General features: G+C 45.8%; 1 protein-coding gene across 1 annotated transcript in view; it reads right to left on the bottom strand.

Annotated features, from left to right (window-relative positions):
* Window positions 1–5,110, bottom strand: part of TMEM59L (transmembrane protein 59 like) — a 38,316-nt gene extending 33,206 nt beyond the window's left edge. The window contains exon 1 of the mRNA XM_034422622.3: window positions 4,610–5,110. Coding sequence (XP_034278513.3) covers window positions 4,610–4,807 — 198 coding nt within the window. The 5' untranslated portion in view covers window positions 4,808–5,110. The remainder of the gene's footprint in view (window positions 1–4,609) is intronic.
* Between the last annotated feature and the right edge of the window lie 17,872 nt (window positions 5,111–22,982).

Below are 22,982 nucleotides of genomic sequence, written 5' to 3'. Positions count from 1 at the left end.
AAGAGAGAGAGGGAGGGAGAGAGAGAGAAAGAGAGAGGGAGAGAGAGAGAGAATGAGAGAGGGAGGGAGGGACGGAGAGAAAGAGAGAGATTGGCCTAAGGACACCGAAACTTTCTCTCTCTCCTTCAACATTCTACTGACAAATATAGGTATTCCTCGACTTACAATCACAATTCAGCCTAAAGTTTCTGTTGCTAAGTGAGACATAATTTACTTGTGCCCTGTTTTACAACCTTTCTTGCCACAGTTGTTAAGTGAATCACTGCAGTGGTTAAGCTAGTAACATGGTTGTTAAGTGAATCTGATTTCTCCATTGACTTTGCTTATCAGAAGGTCACAGAAGGTGCTCACATGACCTCAGGGCCCAGGACACTGCAACCATCACAAATATGAGTCATTGTCAAGTATCTGAATTTTGATCAAATGACCACGGGGATCCTACAATGGTCATAAGCATGAAAAACGGCCACAAGTCACTTTTTTCAGTGCTGTTGCAATTTCAAACAGTCACTAAATAAATTGTTGTAAATCGAGGATTACCTGTATAAGATCCAGGCCCTCACTTCTAATATTTACCCTGTTTTCCGGAAAATAAGACCCTGTTTTATATTTTTTTGAACCCTGAAATAAGTGCTTGGCCTTATTGCCATGCACTCAAAAGCCCGTTTGGGCTTATTATCAGGGGAGGTCTTATTTTGGGGGAAACAGGGTAGTAAACACCTGAAAATATTGCTTTTTCAAGATGCATTCAGGGCCCCAGGCCTATAGCCAGAGGTCCTTAAAGGTGTACTTCCTATTACTCATGATTTCTGAAGATATGTGATAGCATCTTTTCTGATTTTTTTTTTAAAATTGGGATAAGTATAATGATGTTATTTGTGTTATTGAATGTTTGACAGAGCTTTCAAGTTATTGTTTGATTGTTTATTTATATCCCGCTTTATTCTTTTTACAAATAACTCAAGGTAATGAACATATATCCAACAAACCCTCCCCTTCCTATTTTCCCTACAACAACCCTGTGAGGCGGGTTGAGAGAGAGGGACTGATCCAAGCCGGCTTTCATGCCTAAGGCGGCACTCGAACTCACAATCTCACACTTTCTAGCATGGAGCTTTAACCACTAGACCAGCGATCTGCAACCTTAAACACTCAAAGAGCCATTTGGACCTTGGTTTCCCACAGAAAAGAAAACACCGGGAGCCACAAAACCATTCCCGTGCCTGACTATTTCTTGAGCGGCCACAAAACTAGCATATGTAAACATTCTGTATTCTTCTGAAACTTTTCTTTTCTTGGATTTATCCGTGGTTGGCTTACTGGGAGTCGAAAAGCTCAATAAATCATGTGCCGGCAGGTGTCACACATTGGCGGTTGTGACACATATTTTGAGTGACAGGGAGCCGCAGCAGAGGGGTGAAAGAGCCACATGCGGCTCCAGAGCCGCAGGTTGCTGACCCTTGCACTAGACCAAACAGACTCTTTAGTCTTGTACTGTTACTAGGACTTGGGAGCTGCTTAATCATAATTATTTAATCAGTTAAATATGAACCAACAGCGGCAGCCAAAAAAGCCAACGCAATCCTAACTTGCATTAAAAGAGGGATACAATCAAGATCAAAGGAGGTACTAATACTACTCTATAAAACTCTAGTAAGAACACACCTAGGGTACTGCATTCAGTTTTGGTCACCACACTATAAAAAAGACATTGAGACTCTAGAAAAAGTGCAGAGAAGAGCAACCAGGATGATTAGGGGACTTGAGGGTAAAACATGATGAACGGTTGCAGGAACTGGGCATAGTTTATCTAGTGAAGAGGAGGACCAGGGGAGACATGATAGCAGTCTTCCAATATTTGAGGGGCTGCCCTGGCCATGCCCACCCCAGCTCCCCAAGGTCAAACACAACCCTGATGCAGCCCTCAATGAAATTGAGTTTGACACCCCTGATGTAGGATCTGCTTGGGCAGAGGGTTGGACTAGATGACCTACAAGGTCCCTTCCAACTCTGTATCTAAGTGGCATAAAAGCAGGTGCTGTAAATAAAATAATTAACCAGGAGCCACTCAGGAAAAATAGTTTTCTCCAAGCTGTCTGTCCTTCAAGCTTCCAAACTGGAAGCAGAATTTGGAAAACCCCACTTTGGAATTTAAAACTCTTATCAGACTGACTATTAAATTTCTCCAACAAGGAATGCCGGTTGTTAAAAAAAAAAAGAAGAAGAAATGTAGCATGTCCCAGGACTTTCACTTGTTTATTTTTTTAAAAAATGCCCACATCTCATATTATGAATTCCTTCAGGATAACATGGCATTATTTGAGCATGACGGATGCATTTTGGCGAGAGACAGAGAGGAAATCCCTTCATATCTATTGCAGAAGATAAATGTGATTTAAGACCCTCCATCCTGCATGGGAACAAACTTCATTGAAATATTGGCCTTGAGAACAGGGTTTCGAATTTTTATTTCACTGCAGAAACGGAGGGCTGAAAAGGGCAAAATCTCAGCCCTGCTTTGCACGAGAGTAAAATATGCCGAATGCAGCTTATAATTGCTTCTATGTAAGCCTGCGCAGACCTGGAAAAACAGCTTGCACGCTTTTCCAACACTGTTTTGAAATGTAATATAGGTGCAGTGCAGGTAGTCCTCCACTTACGACTACAATTTGTGACTGGAACTTCCATCCCTAAGCAATGCAGTTAAGTGAGTCAGGCCCGGTTTTACAAACTTTTTGCTGTGGTCTTTAAACGAATCCGTCTTTGACTTTCCTTGTTGGAATCGTCCAGGAAAGGTTGCCAATGATGATCACTTGAACCCGGGACACTGCAACCTTCATGAATACAGGTAGACCTCGATTTACAACAATTGAGCCCAAAATTTCTGTTGCTGAGTAAGACATTTGTTCAGGGAATTTTGCCACATTTTACAACGTTTTTTGCCACCATTGTCGACTCAATTTATTTTATTAAATTTTATTTTATTAAATTTCTATACCGCCCTTCTCCCGAAGGACTCAGGGCGGTGAACAGCCAAAAGATAAAACACAGAGATACAAAATTTAAAATAGATTAAAACAGATTACCAATTTGGCTAAATTTTAAAATATCCCATAATTAAACAAATTAAAATTAGTCACTGCAGTTGATACGTTAGTAACCCGGTTGTTAAGTGAAGCTTGTCAGAAGGTCGCAAAAAGTTATCTCATGACCCCAGGACATTGTAATCGTCATAAATATGAGTTGGCAAGAGTCTGAATTTGGATCACATGACCCTATGGATGCTGCAATGGTTATAAGTGTGAAAAATGGTCATAATTCAATTTTTTCAGTGCCATTGTAACTTTGAATGGTCAGTAAACGAACCGTAAATCGAGAACTACCTGTGTGCATGGCAGTTGCCAAGCGCCCCAATTTTGATCCTGTGACCTCAGGGATGCTGTGACAGTCATAAGTGCGAGGAACAGTCACAAATCACTTTTTTTTCAGTGCTTTTGTACTTTCAAACAGTCACTAAAGGAATGGTTTTAAGTCAAGGACTACCTGTATTAATAATCTCACTGGAGTTCAATAGGATTTACTCTCAGGCAAGTGGAAATACCACTGCAAACTCAAGCACGCGCATCATTTTATAAAGATGTGGCATTTATAAAAGGCTGAATTCAAATGCAGCAATGCAGAATTTCTTTATAAAATGGGTGTCCACCAAGGGAGGTGGGGGTCAGGGGTCAGACTGACCCCTCCAGCAAGCCAAAGAGGCAGAGGGAAAGCTAAATTAGGCTTCTGGGGGGGAAAAGAAGGAAGGAAGGAAGGAAGGAAGGAAGGAAGGAAGGGAGAGAGAGAAAGAAAGAGAGAGAAAGAGAGAGAGAGAGAAGAAAGAAAGAAAAGAAAGAAAGAAAAGAAAGAAAGAAAGAAAGAAAGAAAGAAAGAAAGAAAGAAAGAAAGAAAGAAAGAAAGAAAAAGAAAGAAAGACAGCTGCAGAATTATACCCTTGGTAAAAGAAGTATTCCAAATTATAAAGGAAAAATGGGTGTTGTATTTTTTTAAAAAAAAAATCTCAATTTTTGCAAATCTGTCCTTTCTTAAGCGCGGGGAGGGGGAAAATGGTCGCTTTCATCCAACAACCCATTTTCTGTCGGGGGAAAAGATAGCTTAGCGATGTCCCCCCCCCTCCCCTCTTCTCCCCATTTCGCACAGAGCTTCGTCCTTAGAACGCAGCGGAGGTTTTTCCCCACCTGGCCTTTTCCTGCGTGGATCGCGCAGCCACACAGATATTACAGGTAGCTGCGGATATGCGGAGCCCAGAAATATGGGTGCGGGATCCAGATCCAGAAATAACAGATCCCGAAATACGGATGCCTGGGGAGGGGGGAGGGATCCTTCACCCCCCACCCCACCCCCGTTGGAAGGGAAGGGAAACAGCTGGGGCGGGAGGGAGCAGATCTCCCGGGTGGAGGGGTGGGGGGGAAGGACTGATTTGGATGGATCATCTCTCCCATGATTCGACTATGGGGCTTTTTAAATAGTCGATCTGCAAATGTCTTCTCTCCCCCCCCCGCGCCCTTCCCCAGCCTCCCTCTCCATCCCCTTCCCCGCGGGCGGCGGCTACCTTGGCGGCGGCTGCCTGGGGGCTCTGCCGGAGGCTCTGGGCGCAGCGCGCTTGGCAAGCCGAGATGTCGCCCAGCTGAGCGGCGAAGGGATCGGCGTCCTCGGAAGGCGGCGGCGGAGGCGACGGGGAGGAAGGAGCCGCCGCAGCCAGGGCCACCGCCGCGGCCAGCAGCTGCAAGAGCGCGGCGCTCGTTGCCATCGCGCCCCCCTCACCGGGCCGGAGAAGGTGTCCTGGAGAAGGGATCGCGCTCGGGCCTCTTGCCACGGGAGGCTGCTGCACCGGCGGCGGCGGCGGCGGAGAGGAGGAGCGGGGCGAGCCGGCGACAGCAGGCAGGCAGGCAGGCAGGAGGAGCTGGGAGGCGTCGGGGGCGCGCCGGGCGAGCAGCGGAGCAGCCTGGGAGCGGCGGAGGGAGGGAGGGAGGGAGGGAAGCAGCCGTGCCCGGGAGCGGGGCTGGCGAGGAAGGCAGAGCGCGGCGGAGGCTGGGCGCAAGACGGGCCGGCGGGGGTGGGGACGACGACAAAGAGGTTGCGAGCGGGGAAGGGATGCCCCGGGAGGCGTCCCGAGTAAAATGGTCCTTGGAGTAGGAAGAGGAGAGGAGAGGATGTATCAAATGGATGGAGGGGAAAGGAAGGAGAAAGGGAAGGAGAAAGGGGAGGGGAGGGGGGAGGAGAGGAGAAGAGAAAAGAGAAGGTGTCAAATGGTTGAATGGGAGCAGAGAAAGAGAAGAGGAGAGAAGAGGAGAGGAGAGGAGATGTATCAAATGGTTGAATGGGAGAAGAGGAAGAGAAGAGAAGAGATCAAATGGTTGAATGGGAAAAGAGGAAGAGAAGAGAAAGAAAAGAGAAGAGATCAAATGGTTGAATGGGAGAAGAGGAAGAGAAGAGAAGAGATCAAATGGTTGAATGGGAAAAGAGGAAGAGAAGAGATCAAATGGTTGAATGGGAGAAGAGGAAAAGAAGAGAAGATGTATCAAATGGTTGAATGGGAAAAGAAGAAGAGAAGAGATCAAATGGTGGAATGGGAAAAAAGGAAGAGAAGAGAAGAGATCAAATGGTTGGGAAAAGAGGAAGAGAAGAGAAGAGAAAGAGAAGAGAAGAGATCAAATGGGAGAATGGGAGAAGAGGAAAAGAAGAGAAGATGTATCAAATGGTTGAATGGGAAAAGAAGAAGAGAAGAGAAGAGGAAGAGAAGATATCAGATGGTTGAATGGGAGAAGAGGAAGAGAAGAGAAGATGTATCAAATGGTTGAATGGGAAAAGAGGAAGACGAAGAGAAGAGAAGATATCAAATGGTTGAATGGGAAAAGAAGAAGAGAAGAGAAGAGGAAGAGAAGATATCAGATGGTTGACTGGGAGAAGAGGAAGAGAAGAGAAGAGGAAGAGAAGATATCAAATGGTTGAATGGGAGAAGAGAAGATATCAAATGGTTGAATGGGAAGAGGAAGAGAAGAGAAAGAGAAGAGAAGATATCAAATGGTTGAATGGGAGAAGAGGAAGAGAAGAGAAGATATCAAATGGTTGAATGGGAGAAGAGAAGATATCAAATGGTTGAATGGGAGAAGAGGAAGAGAAGAGATCAAATGGTTGAATGGGAAAAGAGGAAGAGAAGAGACGATATCAAATGGTTGAATGGGAGAAGAGGAAGAGAAGAAAGAAAGGGAGAGAAGGAAAAGAGAGATGGATGGATGGATGGATCATGAGAAGAGGGATGGATGGATGGATGAAATGGATGGATGGGCCAAGAGAAGAGAAGAGCACAAAGAAGGAAAAGCTAGTAGCTGCCAGGCTCAAGAAAGAAAAGGCTGCCCTGGACCAAAGGGGACTCAAAGGAAAAGGAGACCAGGGCTGAAAGGGAAAGATCATCTGGAGAGCGGATAGAAGAGGCAAATCATGCTTGGACATCTGGGCTGGGAAGGGCAGAGGTGCTGGCAGAAAAGGATTGGGAGGCTGGGGGGGGCAAGTGGGCCTTGGAGGCATGGGCCAGGTGCTTTTCCAGTTGATCAACAAGGAAGCTCAGCCCCCATTAAAGGTGCAAAGAAAAAAAGGAGTAGCCACTATGAGGAGGGCAGGAAAACACCTTTTATGCTCTGTATAAAAGTCTCAGTAAAACTGATGCCAGGGCCCTATGGCAGGGGTGGGGAATGATAGCCCTTTTTAAAAAAATTTGATTTATATGCCGCCCTTCTCCGGAGACTCAGGTGAGCTTACAATGCGTTAAGCAATAGCCTTCCTACTTTTTGTATATTTATACAAAGTCAGCTTATTGCCCCCACAAACTGGGTCCTCAATTTACCTACCTTAGAAAGGATGGAAGGCTGAGTCAACCTTGAGCCTGGTGAGATTCAAACTTACAGTAATTGCAGACAGCTGGTGTTAATCACAGTGCTTTCAGTCTGCTGAGCCACCAGGTCTCTGGTTTAGGAATTCTAGGAGTTGAGGTTCACAAGTCATAAAGGGGCCATCCTTCCCTGCCTCTGCCCTATAGCCTTTTATCTAGAGGGAGAGCTGAGGATCCATGATAGTGCTTGGCCATAAAATTTCCTGCAAGTGAGAATCTCTTTTCTTTTGTGCTCCAGGGTTTTTTGTTTTTTTTTTGGAAATCTATTTTTGCAACACTTCTGGCGTTTCCGCCTTGCAAACTCTAATTCCCCTGCAAATGCTAGATCCCAGCCCTCATTCCAGAGCCTTGCATAATAGCAAACATTCAACTTGGTGATTGAACTTGTTTGGGTGACTTTGCACACTATGCATTAAACCGTAAACTTGACAAATGGGTTAAGTTCTCTCACACACAAGAAAAACAAAACAGAACAAAACTTGGGATGAAGGCTAATTAAGTTTTTGGTACTGTGTAGGATTTTGACGCAAATGTGCTGAATAGAATAGAAATAGAATAGAATAGAATAGAATAGAATAGAATAGAATAGAATAGAATAGAATAGAATAGAATAGAATAGAATAGAATAACAGGGCTGGAAGGGACCTTGGAGGTCTTCTAGTCCAACCCCCTGCCCAGGCAGGAAACCCTACACCACTTCAGACAAATGGTTATCCAACCTCTTCTTAAAAACTTCCAGTGTTGGAGCATTCACAACTTCTGCAGGCATGTTGTTCCACTGGTTAATTGTTCTAACTGTCAGGAAATTTCTCCTTAGTTCTAAGTTGCTTCTCTCCTTGATTAGTTTCCACCCATTGCTTCTTGTTCTATCCTCAGGTGCTTTGGAGAATAGCTTGACTCCCTTTTCTTTGCGGCAGCCCCTGAGATATTGGAAGACTGCTATCATGTCTCCCCTAGTCCTTCTCTTCATTAAACTAGACATACCCAGTTCCTGCAACCGTTCTTCATATGTTTTAGCCTCCAGTCCCCTAATCAACTTTGTTGCTCTTCTCTGGACTCTTTCTGTATAAATACAGCCCAAAGCAGTAGCATACCAGAGGTGGGTTTCAGCAGGTTCTGACCAGTTCTGGAGAACTGGTAGCAGAAATTTTGAGTAGTTCAGAGAACGGGTAGTAAACATTCTGACTGGCCCCGCCCCCATCTATTCTCTGCCTCCCAAGTCCCAGCTGATTGGGAGGAAATGGGGATTTTGCAGTAACCTTCCCCTGGATTGGGGAGGGAATGGAGAGTTTACAGTATCCTTCCCCTGAAGTTGGGTGGGAATGGAAATTTTACAGTATCCTTCTCCTGCCATGCCCACCAAGCCATGCCACACCCACAGAATCGGTAGTAAAAAAATTTGAAACCCACCACTGTAGCATACCCCTAAAACAGACTTCAGAACCTAAAGAACGGAGGAACTCTCCAAATTCCCTGTCAGAAAAACAGAGAAAATAACGTTCACCTAAATATATGACACATGTCCCTGCCAAGGTTTTTGGTTTTTATAAAAATATTAAGTGTACCTTTCAAATTAACTATTACAGGTGGTCCTCAGCTTACAACCGCAATTGGGACTGGAACTTCGATTGCTAAGTGATGCAGTCATTAAGTGAGTCATCATGTGACCTAATTTTACATGGTTTTTAAGCAGATCTGGCTTCCCCCGTTGATTTTGCTTGTTGGAAACTGGCTGGGAAGTTCAAAAAATGGTGATTGCACGACCCTGGGACAGTGCAACTGTCATAAATACAGGTAGTCCTCGACTTACAACCACAATTGAGCCCAAATTTCTGTTGCTAAGTGAATTTGTCCCTTTTTACAATTTTTCTTGCTACTACAGTTGTTAAGTGAATCCCTGCAGCTGTTGAGTTAGTGACAAGGTTGCTAAGTGACTGGCTTCCCCATTGATTTTGCTTGCCAGAAGGTCGCAAAAGCCAATCACAGAACTCTGGGACACTGCAACCGTCGTAAATATGAACCAGTTGCCAAGTGTCTGAATTTTGATCATGTGACCTTGGGGATGCTGCAACGGTTGTAAGTATGAAAAATAGTCATCAGTCATTTTTTTCAATGCTGTTGTAACTTGGAATGGTCACTAAATTAACTGTTGTAAGTCGAGGACTATACGCACCAATTAAAAAGCACTCAAATCATGATCTGCAGGTATGCTGTGATAGTCATAAGTGTGAGGACCAATTATTTTATTTTTTATTTTTTATTTTATTTTTATTTATTTTTATATGCCGCCCTTCTCCGGAGACTCAGGGCGGCTTACAATGCATTAAGCAATAGCCTTCATACTTTTGTATATTTTTATACAAAGTCAGCTTATTGCCCCCACAAATTAGTGGTAAGTCACTTTTTTCAGCACTGTCATAACTGCAAAAAGATGGTAAATGAGTCATCATAAATCTAAGACTACCTGTATTAATATTATTTCTTAGAACTCAGACCCTCCTTTCAAGAGACAAGGCTTCCCAGGGAGCTTCTGTGGCTGGAGGGTGGCAGGCATTAGAATCCGTCTCTTCCAGGGGTGAAATCCAGCAGGTTCTGACAGGTTCTGGAGAACCAGTAGCGGAAATTTTGAGTAGTTCAGAGAACTGGGAAATACCACCTCTGGCTGGCCCCAGAGTGGGGTGGGAATGGAGATTTTGCAATATCTTTCCCCCAGGAGTGGGGAGGGAATGGGGATTTTGCAGTATCCTTCCCCTGGAGTGGGGAAGGAATGGGGATTTTGCAGTATCCTTCCCCTGGAGTGGGGTGGGAATGGAGATTTTGCAGTATACTTCCCCTGCCACGCCCACCAAGCCACGCCCACAGAACCGGTAGTAAAAAAATGTGGATTTCACCACTGGTCTCTTCCCATTTATAATCCAATACCTTAAACACAATATCACACTGAGTTTAGCATGAATATATTAAATGAAGTATCGTAAGATAACGTGGAATGGCTTGCCTCCAGAAGTTGTGGATGCTCCAACACTGGAAGGTTTTAAGAAGAGATTGGACAACCACTTGTCTGAAATGATATAGGGCAGCGATGGCTAACCTTTTTGCCATCACGTGCCAGGAAAGGGGGGCGTGGATGGTTCGCGTGCAGGTGTGCCCACACCCATAATTCTATGCACCTCACCCCGCACATGCGACCCCCCCCTTCCCCCTGCTCCTAGCACATGATGGCCCAGTAGGCCCATTTTTCTTTCTCACCTGGAGCCAGATCCTCTCTATGCATCTGGGGAGGGCGAAAACAGCCTTCCCCACCCCCTCAGCCCGTTTCCCAACTTCTGGTTGGACAGGAAATGACTTTTTTGCTGTCCCCAGCCTCCAGAGACTCCGACACATGTGCACCGGAGCTGAGCTGGCGTGCCAGAAGACATGGTTCCACGTGCTGCCTGTGGCACGCGTGCCATAGGTTCGCCATCACAGATATAGGGTTTCCTGCTTGAGCAGGGGGTTGGACTAGAAGACCTCCAAGGTCCCTTCCAACTATGTTACAGGAAGTCCAGCAGTTCATTTAGTGACCATTTGAAGTTACAACGGCAATGAAAAAAGTGATTCATACAAATAATAAGTTTTGGACACTTATTTGCGCTGTGGTTAGAATGCAGTATTGCAGGCTAATTCTGCTGACTGCCAGCAGTTCAATCCTGACCGGCTCAAGGTTGATTCAGCCTTCCATCCTTCTGAGGTTGGTAAAATGAAGACCCAGATTGTTGGGGGCAATAGGCTGACTCTGTAAACCGCTTAGAGAGGACTGTCAAGCACTGTGAAGCAGTATATAAGTCTAAGTGCTATTGCTACCGCTATAACTGTTGCAGCATCCCTGTGGTCACATGACCAAAATTCAGACGCTTGGCAACTGACTCATATTTATGACAGTTGCAGTGTCCCAGGGTCATATGATCCCCTTTTACAATCTTCTGACAAGCAAAGTCAATGGGGAAGCCAGATTCACTTAACAACCGTGTTAATAACTTAAGAGCTACAGTGATTCACTTAACAACTGTGTGTCAAGTTTCGAGGTCGTCTCAAATAAATTGCATTCATTTACTCTAGTGCTGACACTGTGGCAAGAAAGGCTGTAAAATGGGAGAAAATTAATTTAACAACTCTCTTGCTTAGCACAGAAATTTTGGGCTCAATTGTGGTTGTAAGTTGAGGACTACCTGTATTGTATTAATACAGGTATTATTAAGAGAATACCTGTATAATTCTGTTATTCCATTGCCAGCCTCTTGGACATCTTGGTTGGAAAGTTCACCTTTTTCCCTACTAATTTCCTTGGTATTGGGAAGGGAGTCTGGATCCCCATTTTCCAGCCCTTGCCCCAGATAAAAAGTGTGGGAGGTTTAGGAAGCAAATAATTTCTGGAAGTGCCATTTTATCTTGCAGGCAATTTTCCGGGCACATCTGGATAACATATTTTGGATTATCGAGGGTGTGTTAAAAAGGCGCTACGAGAAAGATCAAAGCTATCCCAAATCTTCTGTTACAATTAAGGCGGTGTCGTCCCATTTCGGTTGATTAATCATATAGATTTGGGTTGATTAATTGGCTGAGTAATCCAGTCTTTGCCAACTTGGCTGCACTACCTGGGAATGTTGGTGATTCCAACACATCTGGAAAGCAGAGGACCAGGTTAAAAAAGCCAGAGTATTCCAGAAACTCCATTTGCAAGCCTTCATTTTCAGCTCTTTTATTTATTGTGATTTCATAAGCGTTGTTAGCTGCTTTGAGAGTCTCTGTTTAGAATGACTGGCTAGTGACCATTACAAGTTGAAGACCCCTGTACTAAACAAATGACCCATTGGGATCCCCATTTCAAAACAACTTACCTTAGTGCGGCCAGAATCTGAAAATAACATTGAACACAGCACAGTACTTGCGCAAAATGGTTTGGTTGAGATCGGCATATGTGGGACTGATTGGGGTAGATTGTGGGGGTGATACCGAAATATAATTTTATCATATTTTATTTATCCATATATTAAATGATTGTGCTTTATTCCAATTTCAGTTTAAACTGTTATTTTATTCCAATTTCATTTTAAATCGTATTTTATTCCAATTTCATTTTAAATTGTTATTTTATCCAATTCCATTTTAAACTGTTTTTATCACATTTTAGTAATAATTTGTGTCTGGAACTCTGCAATTTGATACCACCCAAGGCAGTGGGTGGGTTCCACTTACCTTCGCTACTGATCTTCACTCACATGTGGCACTTCTTCGCATGCGCAGAGCATCCATGATGACGTCCAGGCGGGTGGGCGGAGCCTCCCACCACTGCCACTACCGGTTAGTCCCGGTTCGGGCGAAACCCACCACTGGCCAAAGGGCTAATCAAGAAAGTAAACTAAACTAACAATTCTTTGGTCCATAATCCAACTGCTATGCAATATTGCCCCTAAATCGGGAAAATCCAACCTTGGCAATTTTAAGACTTACGGATGTCAACTCCCAGAATTCCTCAGCCAACCTAAATTCTGGGAGTTGAAGTTCACAGGTCTTAAAGTTGCCAAGGTTGGACACCCCTGCCCTGGATAGCTCAACAGACTAAAAGCCTGTTATTAACATTCAGCTGTCTGCAATTATTGCATGTTCGAATCTCCCCAGGCTCAAGGTTGACTCAGCCTTCCATCCTTTCTAAGGTAGGTAAATTGAGGACCCAGTTATGGGGGCAATAAGCTGACTTTGTATAAAATATACAAAAGTATGAAGGCTATTGCTTAACGCATTGTAAGCCACCCTGAGTCTCTGGAGAAAGGCGGCATATAAATCTAATAAAAAAAAAATTAATCTATGGACCAGTCTTTTGACTGAATTAAAAAACACCAGTGTTATTATATTTTTGACATGGAATAATGTATCACTGTGGTTTTTTTCTATTTTTTTTTTTTAAGCGTAGTGGATGGCTTTGATTTGATCGTTGGGCCTCCTGTTTGCTTTTAGTTAATTTGGGGTTTTATTTTTTCTTTCTTTGCCTGTTTTAGTTTTGTCTTGGATTCTCTCTGGATTTTATAGTTTCTGAGCCACCTTGAATGGTTTATAACAGAAAAATGGAATGTAAACAAAAGGAGGTGCCAAAAAAACTTGGGGGTTTGACAGCAGACAAATCTAAATAAATAGCTGCATGTGAAGGAAACAAAAGCAGTTGTTCTAACCAAAAATGTCCCTCCTCATAGATCTTTTTTTCCCCCAAGGGCGCCTACCCAAAAATCAAGATGCTGGCTGCAATTGCACAATTTAAAGGAGGGGCTTCTGTCATATGTTTGTGGTCGCCATCTTAACTTTCTCATACACACATGCAGAGGCCTTTGTTAGTGTAGTTATGAGCTATCATCTTGGCAAAACACTAGACTTTGTCTCTCGCACACAAACGTTATTACTACAACATGGTTTAACTGTGTAGATGGGGAGAAGAAGGAGATAGCGTAGCGTAAGAACCAGTGGTGGGTTTCAAATTTTTTTACTACCAGTTCTGTGGGCATGGCGTGGCTTGGTGGGCATGGCAGGGGAAGGATACTGTAAAATCTCCATTCCTTCCTCAATCCAGGGGAAGGTTACTGCAAAATCCCCATTTCCTCCCAATCAGCTGGGACTCGGGAGGCATAGAATAGATGTGGGCAGGGCCAGTCAGAATTTTTACTACCGGTTCTCCGAACTACTCAACATTTCCTCTACCGGTTCTCCACAACTGGTCAGAACCTGCTGAAACCCACCTCTGGTAAGAACCCTGTTGGAAGAAATGTCCACCTGGGTTCAGTTCCAAGTGGGAAGAAAGTCACTGGAAACATGGAGACTGCTTGGAAAGATTTGTTTAATGGTGGACAGCAGAGGTGGGTTTCAGCAGGTTCTGACCAGTTCTGAAGAACCGGTAGCGGAAATTTTGAGTAGTTCGGAGAACCGGTAGTAAAAATTCTGACTGGGCCCGCCCCCATCTACAATTTCCGCTACCGGTTGTCCAGAACTGGTCAGAACCTGCTGAAACCCACCTCTGCTTCCAGTTCACTATCAGTGATGTGAGAACTGTATCACTCCGGGCATCAGGCGTGTCAGCTTCCGGATCCTGAAGTCCTCACAAGCTCCCCCCTTCATTTTTTCATTTGGCTCGGGACAAGAATGACAACTTGGCATTCTTTGCAAGCTTCGTCTGCGTTTGGGGGTGGCCTGAGGACCTTTGAAAATTGTGCCTTAATCACCCAGGAATGCTTGGGACTCGGCACCTGATCATCCACATCTGTTCAATATGCCAACAATCTCCACACCATGAGGCAGAAGTCAGCGGGGTGTCTCGGCATTCCCACTTGGGCTCCCAGCAGGCCCCCAGTCGGCTTAAGCACCAACCTGCGGGGGGGCTTTGTGGGCCTCCCACAGTCTGCGCCACCCTGGTGCCATCCCATGCTCTCCTACGCTTCGCCTGCGGGGGACATCAAGCGAATGTAAACCCTTCCCCCCACGGAGCCCATGGCTTAAATCTGATTTTACGGCAGATGCCTCATTTTTCAGCGTAATAAGGGAATTTGCAGCAGGAAGACAAGGGAGGAGGATGTACTAATGATTAACCCCAAGAGGCTCAGAACTGAGGCGAGGGTTTTTTTCTCTTTTGGAACTTGAGCGTTGAATTTGTATCACGGATGCTGCACTGAGGATCTTTAGCTGTTGGTTTAAAGAATATTTCCCCCCCACCCCTCCTATAAATATGCTGGGTTTGTGTGTGTGTGGTGCAGGTTAAGAGAAACAAGGATTGGAAAGTAAAGGTGGTACATGAAAGAGAAAAAAAGGATAGCTATCTCACGAGCAGTCACGAGTAGTCCTCGACTTACAACAGTTCATTTAGTGACTGTTCGAAGTTACAACAGCACTGGAAAAAAGATTTGTGACCGTTTTTCACACTTACGACCCTTGCAAGCATCTCCATGGTCATGTGATCGAAGTTGGCAACTGACTCATATTTATGACGTGGCTGTGTCCGGGAGTCATGGGATCACTTTTTTGTGACCGTCTGGCCAGATTCACTTAACGGCCATGTTACTGATTGAACAACTGGGGTGATTCACTTAACAACTATCTCGCTTAGCAACATAAATTTTGGGCTCAGTTGTGGTCATAAGTCGAGAACTACCTGTGTATTGTTGGCTCTGCCTCTTAGAACAGGGGTCTCCAACCTTGGCAACTTTAAGCCTGGAAGACTTCAACTCCCAGAATTCCCCAGCCAGCTTTGCTGGCTGGGGAATTCTGGGAGTTGAAGTCTTCCAGGCTTAAAGTTGCCAAGGTTGGAGACCCCTGTCTTAGAAGGACTATTCCATCAGTACTCCCTTAAGGCAGAGCTGAACTATCTGAGCCCTTAAAATTGTGTGTTACCCCTAAACGTTTTGGGACATCCCCTTACATTCCCTGCAAAACGCGCTTCTAAATTGCTTTTGTAAAAGATGACCAAACACAAAGAGTTAGATAGCTGTGAAGAGACCACAATCATTGTAAATAAATAGTTTACTTTCCCTTGTTAGATGAACAGATGATTAATGGATTCACAGTATATCCTGATTTTTCATGCAATGGTTGCTTCAGCTAGAACAGGAGTGTCAAACTCGATTTCATTGAGGGCCAGGTCAGGGTTGTATTTCCCCTCGGAGGGCCAGGGGTGTGTGGCCAGAGGTGGGCGTGGCCATAGTGGGCGTGGCCATCTTGACATCACTCGTGGTGGGGGCACCTGTGGCAGGATTTACCTCAGACCCTCCCTCACTCTCATTATAATCTCCTTCCTTTCATCCTTCCTTCCTTCCTTCCTTCTCTCCCTCCCTTCTTCCTTCCTTCCTTTCCTCCTTCCTTCCTCTTTCTTTCCTTCTTTTTCCTTCCCTCTTCATTCTCCTTTCTTCTTCCTTCCCCTCTTTCCTTATTTTTCCTTCCTTGCTCTCTTCCCATCTTCCCATCTTTTTTTTTGTCTTTCCCTTTCTCCTTTCCTATCCCTTTTTGCATGCTCGCCCCCCCCCCAGCTCCATTTTTGCTGCCAGGTGCACCGTGGGCCAGTCCTTTGCTGTTTCCAGGCTGGCCCCGCGGGCCAGATCTAGGCACCCCACGAGCCAGATCTGTCCTATGGGCCTTGAGTTTGACACCCCTGGTCTAGAGATTGAATGAGAAGTTGTTGCAAAAGGAAATGGAAGTGTAGAATCTTGCAAGGCTGAAAGTATTTCTCTCTATAAAACCTTATTAAGACCACACCTAGAGTACTGCATCCAGTTTTGGTCACCACACTATAAAAAAGATGTTGAGACTCTAGAAAAAGTGCAGAGGAGAGCAACCAGAATGATTAGGGGATTGGAGACTAAAACATATGAAGAATGGTTGCAGGACCTGGGCATGGCTACTCTAGTGAAGAGAAGGACCAGGGGAGACATGATAGCCATCTTCTTGAGGGGCTGCCACAGAGAGGAGGAGGTCAAGCTGTTTTCCAGAGCACCTGAAGGCCAGACAAGGAATAATGGATGGAAACTGACCACGGAGAAATTCAACCTAGAAATGAGGAGGAGCTTTCTGACAGTGAGAACAATCAACCCATGGAACAGAAGTTGCCTTCGGATTTTTTATTTTATTTATTTTTATTTTTATTTGATTTCTATACCGCCCTACTCCCGAAGGACTCAGGGCGGTGCACAGCCAAACAATAAAATACATACATACAAAATTTAAAAAGTGGAATTAAAATCAAATTAAATAGTTTTGGCCCAGACAAATTAAAACCCCAATCAATTTAAAACCAATTTTAAAATTTGAATATATAAAATACTAAAAAATATTAAAAATTAAAAATCTTTTATAAAAGAGGGAGAAAATTATGTTGTGGGATGTTGTGGGAACTTCATCGCTTGAGATTTTCAAGAAAAGATTGGACTGCCATTTGTCAGAAATGGTGTAGGGTCTCCTGCTTGAGGGGGGGTTGGGCTAGATGACCTATAAGGTCCCTTCCAACTCTGTTAATCTGTTATCTGTTATCCTCTTTTTTATTTTTATTTTATTTTATTTTATATTGGATTTCTATACCGCCCTTCTCCCTAAGGACTCAGGGCGGTGTACAGCCAGATTAAAAAAACATGCAGAACAAATATTAAAAACAATTAAAAGATATATAAATTTGGCCCAATTAAAACTCATTTACCAATTAAAAACGTTTAAAACATTTAAAAACAGTTAAAAATTTCATCTTAAGCCAGCCCGGCTTGTTTAAATAAATGGGTTTTAAGGGCGCGACGGAAGGCACTGAGGTCTTGGATTCTCCTTATCTCTGGGGGGAGCTGATTCCAGAGGGTAGGTGCCCCCACAGAGAAGGCCCTCCCCCTGGGGGTCACCAGCCTGCATTGTTTGGCTGATGGCACCCCGAGGAGGCCCTCTCTGTGGGAGCGCACGGGTCGCTGGGAGGTCGTCGGTAGCAGCAGGCGGTCTCGCAGATAGCTAGGCCCTATGCCATGGAGCGCTTTAAAGGTGATAACCAACACCTTGAAGCGCACCCGGAAGACAACTGGGAGCCAGTGCAGCTCGCGCAGGAGCGGTGTTACATGGGAGCGCCATGCTGCTCCCGTCACTACCCGCGCTGCTGCGTTCTGGACCAGCTGGAGCCTCCGGGTGCTCCTCAAGGGGAGCCCCATGTAGAGAGCGTTGCAGTAGTCAAGGCGAGAGGTGACGAGGGCATGAGTGACTGTGCACAGGGAATCCCGATCAAGAAAGGGCCGCAACTGGCGAATCAGGCGAACCTGACAAAAGGTCCCCCTGGTTACAGCCGTCAGATGTTCCTCCAAGGACAGCTGCATATCCAGGAGGACTCCCAGATTGCGAGCCCTCTCTGTGGGGGCCAATGACTCGCCCCCAATAGTCAGTGATGGAGTCAACTGACTATATCGGGATGCCGGGAGCCACAGCCACTCAGTCTTGGAAGGGTTGAGCTTGAGCCTGTTCCTCCCCATCCAGACCCGTACAGCCTCCAGGCACTGGGACATCACTTCAAGGGCATCGTTGGGGTGGCCTGGGGTGGAGATGTACAGCTGGGTGTCATCAGCGTACTGGTGGTATCTCACCCCAAAGCCACGGATGATCTCACCCAGCGGCTTCACATAAATGTTGAACAGAAGGGGCGAGAGGACCGATCCCTGCGGCACTCCACAAATGAGAGGCCTCGAGGTCGACCTCTGCCCCCCTGCCAACACAAACTGCGACCGGTCGGAGAGAAAGGAGGAGAACCACCGCAACACGGTGCCTCCCACCCCCAACTCTTCCAGCCGGTGCAGCATGATACCATGGTCGATGGTATCAAAAGCCGCTGAGAGGTCTAACAGGACCAGAACAGAGGAACAACCCCTGTCCCGAGCCCTCCAGAGATCATCAACCAACGCGACCAATGCCGTTTCTGTGCTGTGCCCAGACCTGAAACCCGACTGGAACGGATCTAGATAAGATGTTTCCTCCAGGAATTGCGGAAACTGTCGTGCGACCACACTCTCAACAACCTTCGCCATAAAGCGAAGGTTGGAGACAGGACGATAGTTGGCCAATATTGCCGGATCCAGGGACGGCTTCTTGAGGAGAGGCCTCACCACCGCCTCTTTCAAGGCGGTGGGGAAGTAACCCTCACTCAACGAAGCGTTGATAACACCCTGGAGCCAGCCTCGTGTAACCTCCCGGGAAGCCAGTACCAACCAGGAGGGACACGGGTCCAGTAAACATGTGGCCGCACTAAGTCTCCCCAAAATCCTGTCCACATCATCAGGAGTCACAGCATCAAACTCCTCCCAGATAACATTCTCAAGACTATTCCTCGTCACCCTGCCCTGATCTACCCAGTCAGAGTCCAAATCCCCCCGGATCTGGGCGATTTTGTCATACAGGTATTGTCCGAAATCCTCCGCCCTGCCTTCTAAGGGATCCTCCCGCACTCCTGGATGGAGCAGGGCGCGGGTCACCCTAAACAGGGCAGCCGGACGATTCCCTGATGACGCAATAGAGGCGGAAAAGTAGTTAGACTTTGCCGTCTCTATCGCCACTAGGTAGGCCTTAATATGCGACCTTACCAGTGTTCGATCAGATTCAGCGAGACTGGCCCTCCAACCGCTCTCCAGGCGTCTTTTCCGGCGCTTCATTTCCCTCAGCTCCTCAGTAAACCAAGGAGCCGCACGGGATCGGCATCGGGTCAGAGGCCGCAAAGGCACAACTCGGTCCAAGGCCCCACCAGCCGCCCGATCCCAGGCGGCTACCAGGTCCTCGGCCGAGTCATGTGCTAGATCCTCAGGAAATGGCCCAAGCTCCGTCTGGAACCTATCAGGATCCATCAGGCGCCTGGGGCGGATCCATCTAATTGGATCCACCTCCCTGCGGCGAGGGGTCGCGGTTCGAAGATCTAGGCGAAGGAGTGAGTGGTCAGACCATGACAAGGGTTCCATGTCTATATCCCCTATAACAAGACCACTCAACCACTGGCCAGAGACAAAAATCAGATCCAGAGTGTGACCTCCCCTGTGAGTAGGGCCATGAACTAACTGGGTCAGGTCCATGGCCGTCATGGAAGCCATGAACTCCCGAGCCACCTCAGACGTTTCACCGACGGATGGCAAGTTGAAATCACCCATGACTAAAAGCCTGGGTGTATCTACTGCCACCGTGGCTATCACGTCGAGTAGCTCAGGTAGGGCTGTTGCCACGCGGCAGGGAGCCAGGTACGTAAGCAACAAGCCCATCTGAACCCCACGGCCCCACCTCACAAGGAGGGACTCACATCCGGCTATCTGAGGCACAGTGGTCTCCCTCGGACCCAGATCCTCGTTAATAATAACCGCCACCCCCCCGCCCCTCCCCTGAGCCCTCGGCTGATGGAATGCTCTGAAGCCTGGTGGGCACATTTCAACCAGAGGGACGCCACCCTCCGGGCCCAACCAGGTCTCCGTAATACCCGCCAGGTCCGCTCCTCCCTCTTGTATAAGATCGTGAATGAGGGGGGCCTTATTGACCACGGACCTGGCATTGCACAGCATCAGCCGAAGGCCCAGCTCCTGAGTATCTAAGCCACCTAGTATCCGAGCAGAGCCTTGGGGACCGGGGCAAGCAATTGCTCTCAGACAGCAAGTGCGAGCCCCCAGCACCTGATGTGGTCCCCTGCTCCCGCCATATCTGCCCCTCCCATTCACCGTGCCGATGGTACAGCCCTCATAGATATCGTCCCCCATCCCTTTCCCAATCCCTCGTCCGGTGCCCCCCGGATCGTTACCCTGTGCCGGGCACGGCTCTGACCCTGGTGGATTTCCCCCCCAATCCGCCTTAGTCGTCTTCCTTTTGCTTTCACTCTCTAGAAACCTAGGGGGAGTCCCTCCTCAAATACTTCCCATGCCCCCTCCCGCCTTCGGTGGGCTGAGAGACCTTTTACATGACAATTGTCCTGTTTGCGTCTCTTCTTCCTGTCTCCCAAAGTCCCACAGATCATTACATAAGGAAGCAGGTGGCAGCACACCTAGGTTTACCATACCTCAGCTGCAAAACGACAGTCAGCCACTAGATGGCAGCAAAGAAATGCATAGAACTTTATTTCTTTATTGACATCTAAGGGTCATCTGGATTTTTGCACAGGAGATTTGATTAATCAAATCAGCAGGTTTAAGGGGAAGCCATGTTTGCAAAGTGTAAGGAACTTTAGGGGAAATTTTAGGGATTGGGGAATGTATAGCTATCCATTTAGGACCGAGACCCCTCAGTATCTGTGGAATGAGAACGTATTGTGGGAGGAGTGAGCCTGAAATCCAGATGTTAAGAGGAAGTGACAGGTGACAAGGAATAGCTAGATCTTCAAAAGGAGTAATCCATATCATTTTTATTTGTGATTTCCATACACATGCCCTTTCTTTTTTTCTTTTTCTTTTTTTGTATTTATGGAACTTGTCTGTTCAATCTTGCATCACAGGAGGTGGGGAGCATCTTGTGCTGACATCAAGGGATAGATTAGAAAGTGCTTCCCTCATTTATCCAACGTCCGAGTTCACACAACATTAACTGTATGCAGGGCAACATTAACACATTGTGTGTAGACTCAATCAAATAGTCCTCGGTTAACAACTGCTCCATTCGGCGACCGTTCAAACTTACACTGGAGCAGAAAAAGTAGATTGATGACTAGACCTTGAATCTATGGCTGTCGCAGAGTCCCCTGCAGTCACACGATCGTGCAATTCAGGCACTTGACAACAGTCGGGCACTTGTAGGTCACAGCACCCCACAGTTACATAATTATCATTTGTTATCTTCACAGCTGGCTGCTGACAAGCAAAGTCAATGGGGAAGCTGGCAGGAAATCACACGTCGTGGCTAAGTGATGTTGTAGTCGGTGACCGGGGGCAATTTGCTTAAGGACTGTAGCAGAACTGATGTCCTCAATTGGGCGCAGTCATGCAATATTTCACTTTATAGCTGCATCACTTAGCGAGAGTTGACAATCATAATAAGTGTCTTGAGGGGGCTGTCACAAAGAAAAAGGGTTTGACTTATTTTCAAACGCCCCCCAATCTTTTGGACACCAGGTACTGGTTCCATGGAGAATAGGATAGGATAGGATAGGATATAGAACAATAGAAAATAGAATAGAATAGAAAATAGAATAGAATAGAATAGAATAGAATAGAATAGAATAGAATATAGAACAATATAGGATAGAATAGAATAGAATATAGAACAATATAAAATAGAATAGATTAGAATATAGAATAAAATAGAATAGAAAATAGAATAGAATAGAATATAGAACAATATAGGATAGAATAGAATAGAATATAGAACAATATAAAATAGAATAGATTAGAATATAGAATAAAATAGAATAGAAAATAGAATAGACTAGAATATAGAACAATATAGAATAGAATAAAATAGAATACAGAACAATATAGAATAGAATAGAATAGAAAATACAGTACAATACAATACAATACAATAAATAGAATATAAAATATAGAATAAAACTTTAAATGTACACTAATCAGCATATATTAAAATGAAATTTCATTGCATTCAAATCTCAAAAGATAAACCATTATGCATATACCCACATACACACACATATATGACATAAAGAGAAATCACAATCTAGTCGTCCTGCTATAAATCCTTCCAAACCTGTTTCCAGAGGTTTTCCAGAGAGAGTTTTTTTCCGTGGGCTGGAGGGGGCATGGTTTCGTGTGCTGCTGCTTGCATCCGCGGATGGATGGGGCTTGGATTGTTTGTGTGGCCCAATTTCTGGCATGCAGTCCACGGACCGGGAGTTGGGGGATCCCTGCTCTAGGGCACCAGAAAGCAGGACAAGGAATTAAAGGGAAATCCAAGAAGTTAAGTTAAAGTTAAAGGGAAATCCAACTTTGAAGTAAGGATAAGGGGTGGGATTCTACTAATTGAGACCGATTCGGTGAACCGGTAGCTCCAACGATCAGGTGGGCCCTCCTACCCGCCCCTGCACTTTACTGACCTATATCTTCTCAGCTGATTCACACGGCAGAGCAGATTGCCATGCCTCAGCTGTGTTACTCCCCAGCAGTAATGTGGAAGGTAAGTTTTCGTAAAACTGTGCACGAGTACACGCCGTGCCCCCCCCGCATGCAAAGTGCGCGATCACCGGTTTAACAACCGGATCCCACCACTGACCTTGTATCATATAAATACAGCAACGTATTCATTACATTTTACTGCATTTTTTATTAATACTAACACGCAAATATATGTTTAATGTTATCGATCATTTCACATTTTTATTCCTGTGAGTAGTTGTCGTAGGGGTCCCAGTACACTGATTTGCCCGGGGCCCATAATGCTGTTAAGATGGCCTTGACCATTTGACCTGGATGGTATATAAGGTCTACTGCAGTGGTGGGTTGCCCCTGGTTCGGACCGGTTCGCAAGAACCGGTAGTAAAACTGATGCGAGGCTCCGCCCACTGCCCCGGATATCATCATCGGCGATCTGTGTGAAGCGAGCA

Source organism: Pantherophis guttatus, chromosome 1 (genome assembly GCF_059756535.1).
Source record: "Pantherophis guttatus breed Tessera chromosome 1, ASM5975653v1, whole genome shotgun sequence".
Taxonomy (NCBI): Eukaryota; Metazoa; Chordata; class Lepidosauria; order Squamata; family Colubridae; genus Pantherophis; species Pantherophis guttatus.
Note: the sequence above shows the minus strand (reverse complement) of the source record. Positions and strands in the feature narration are given on the sequence as shown.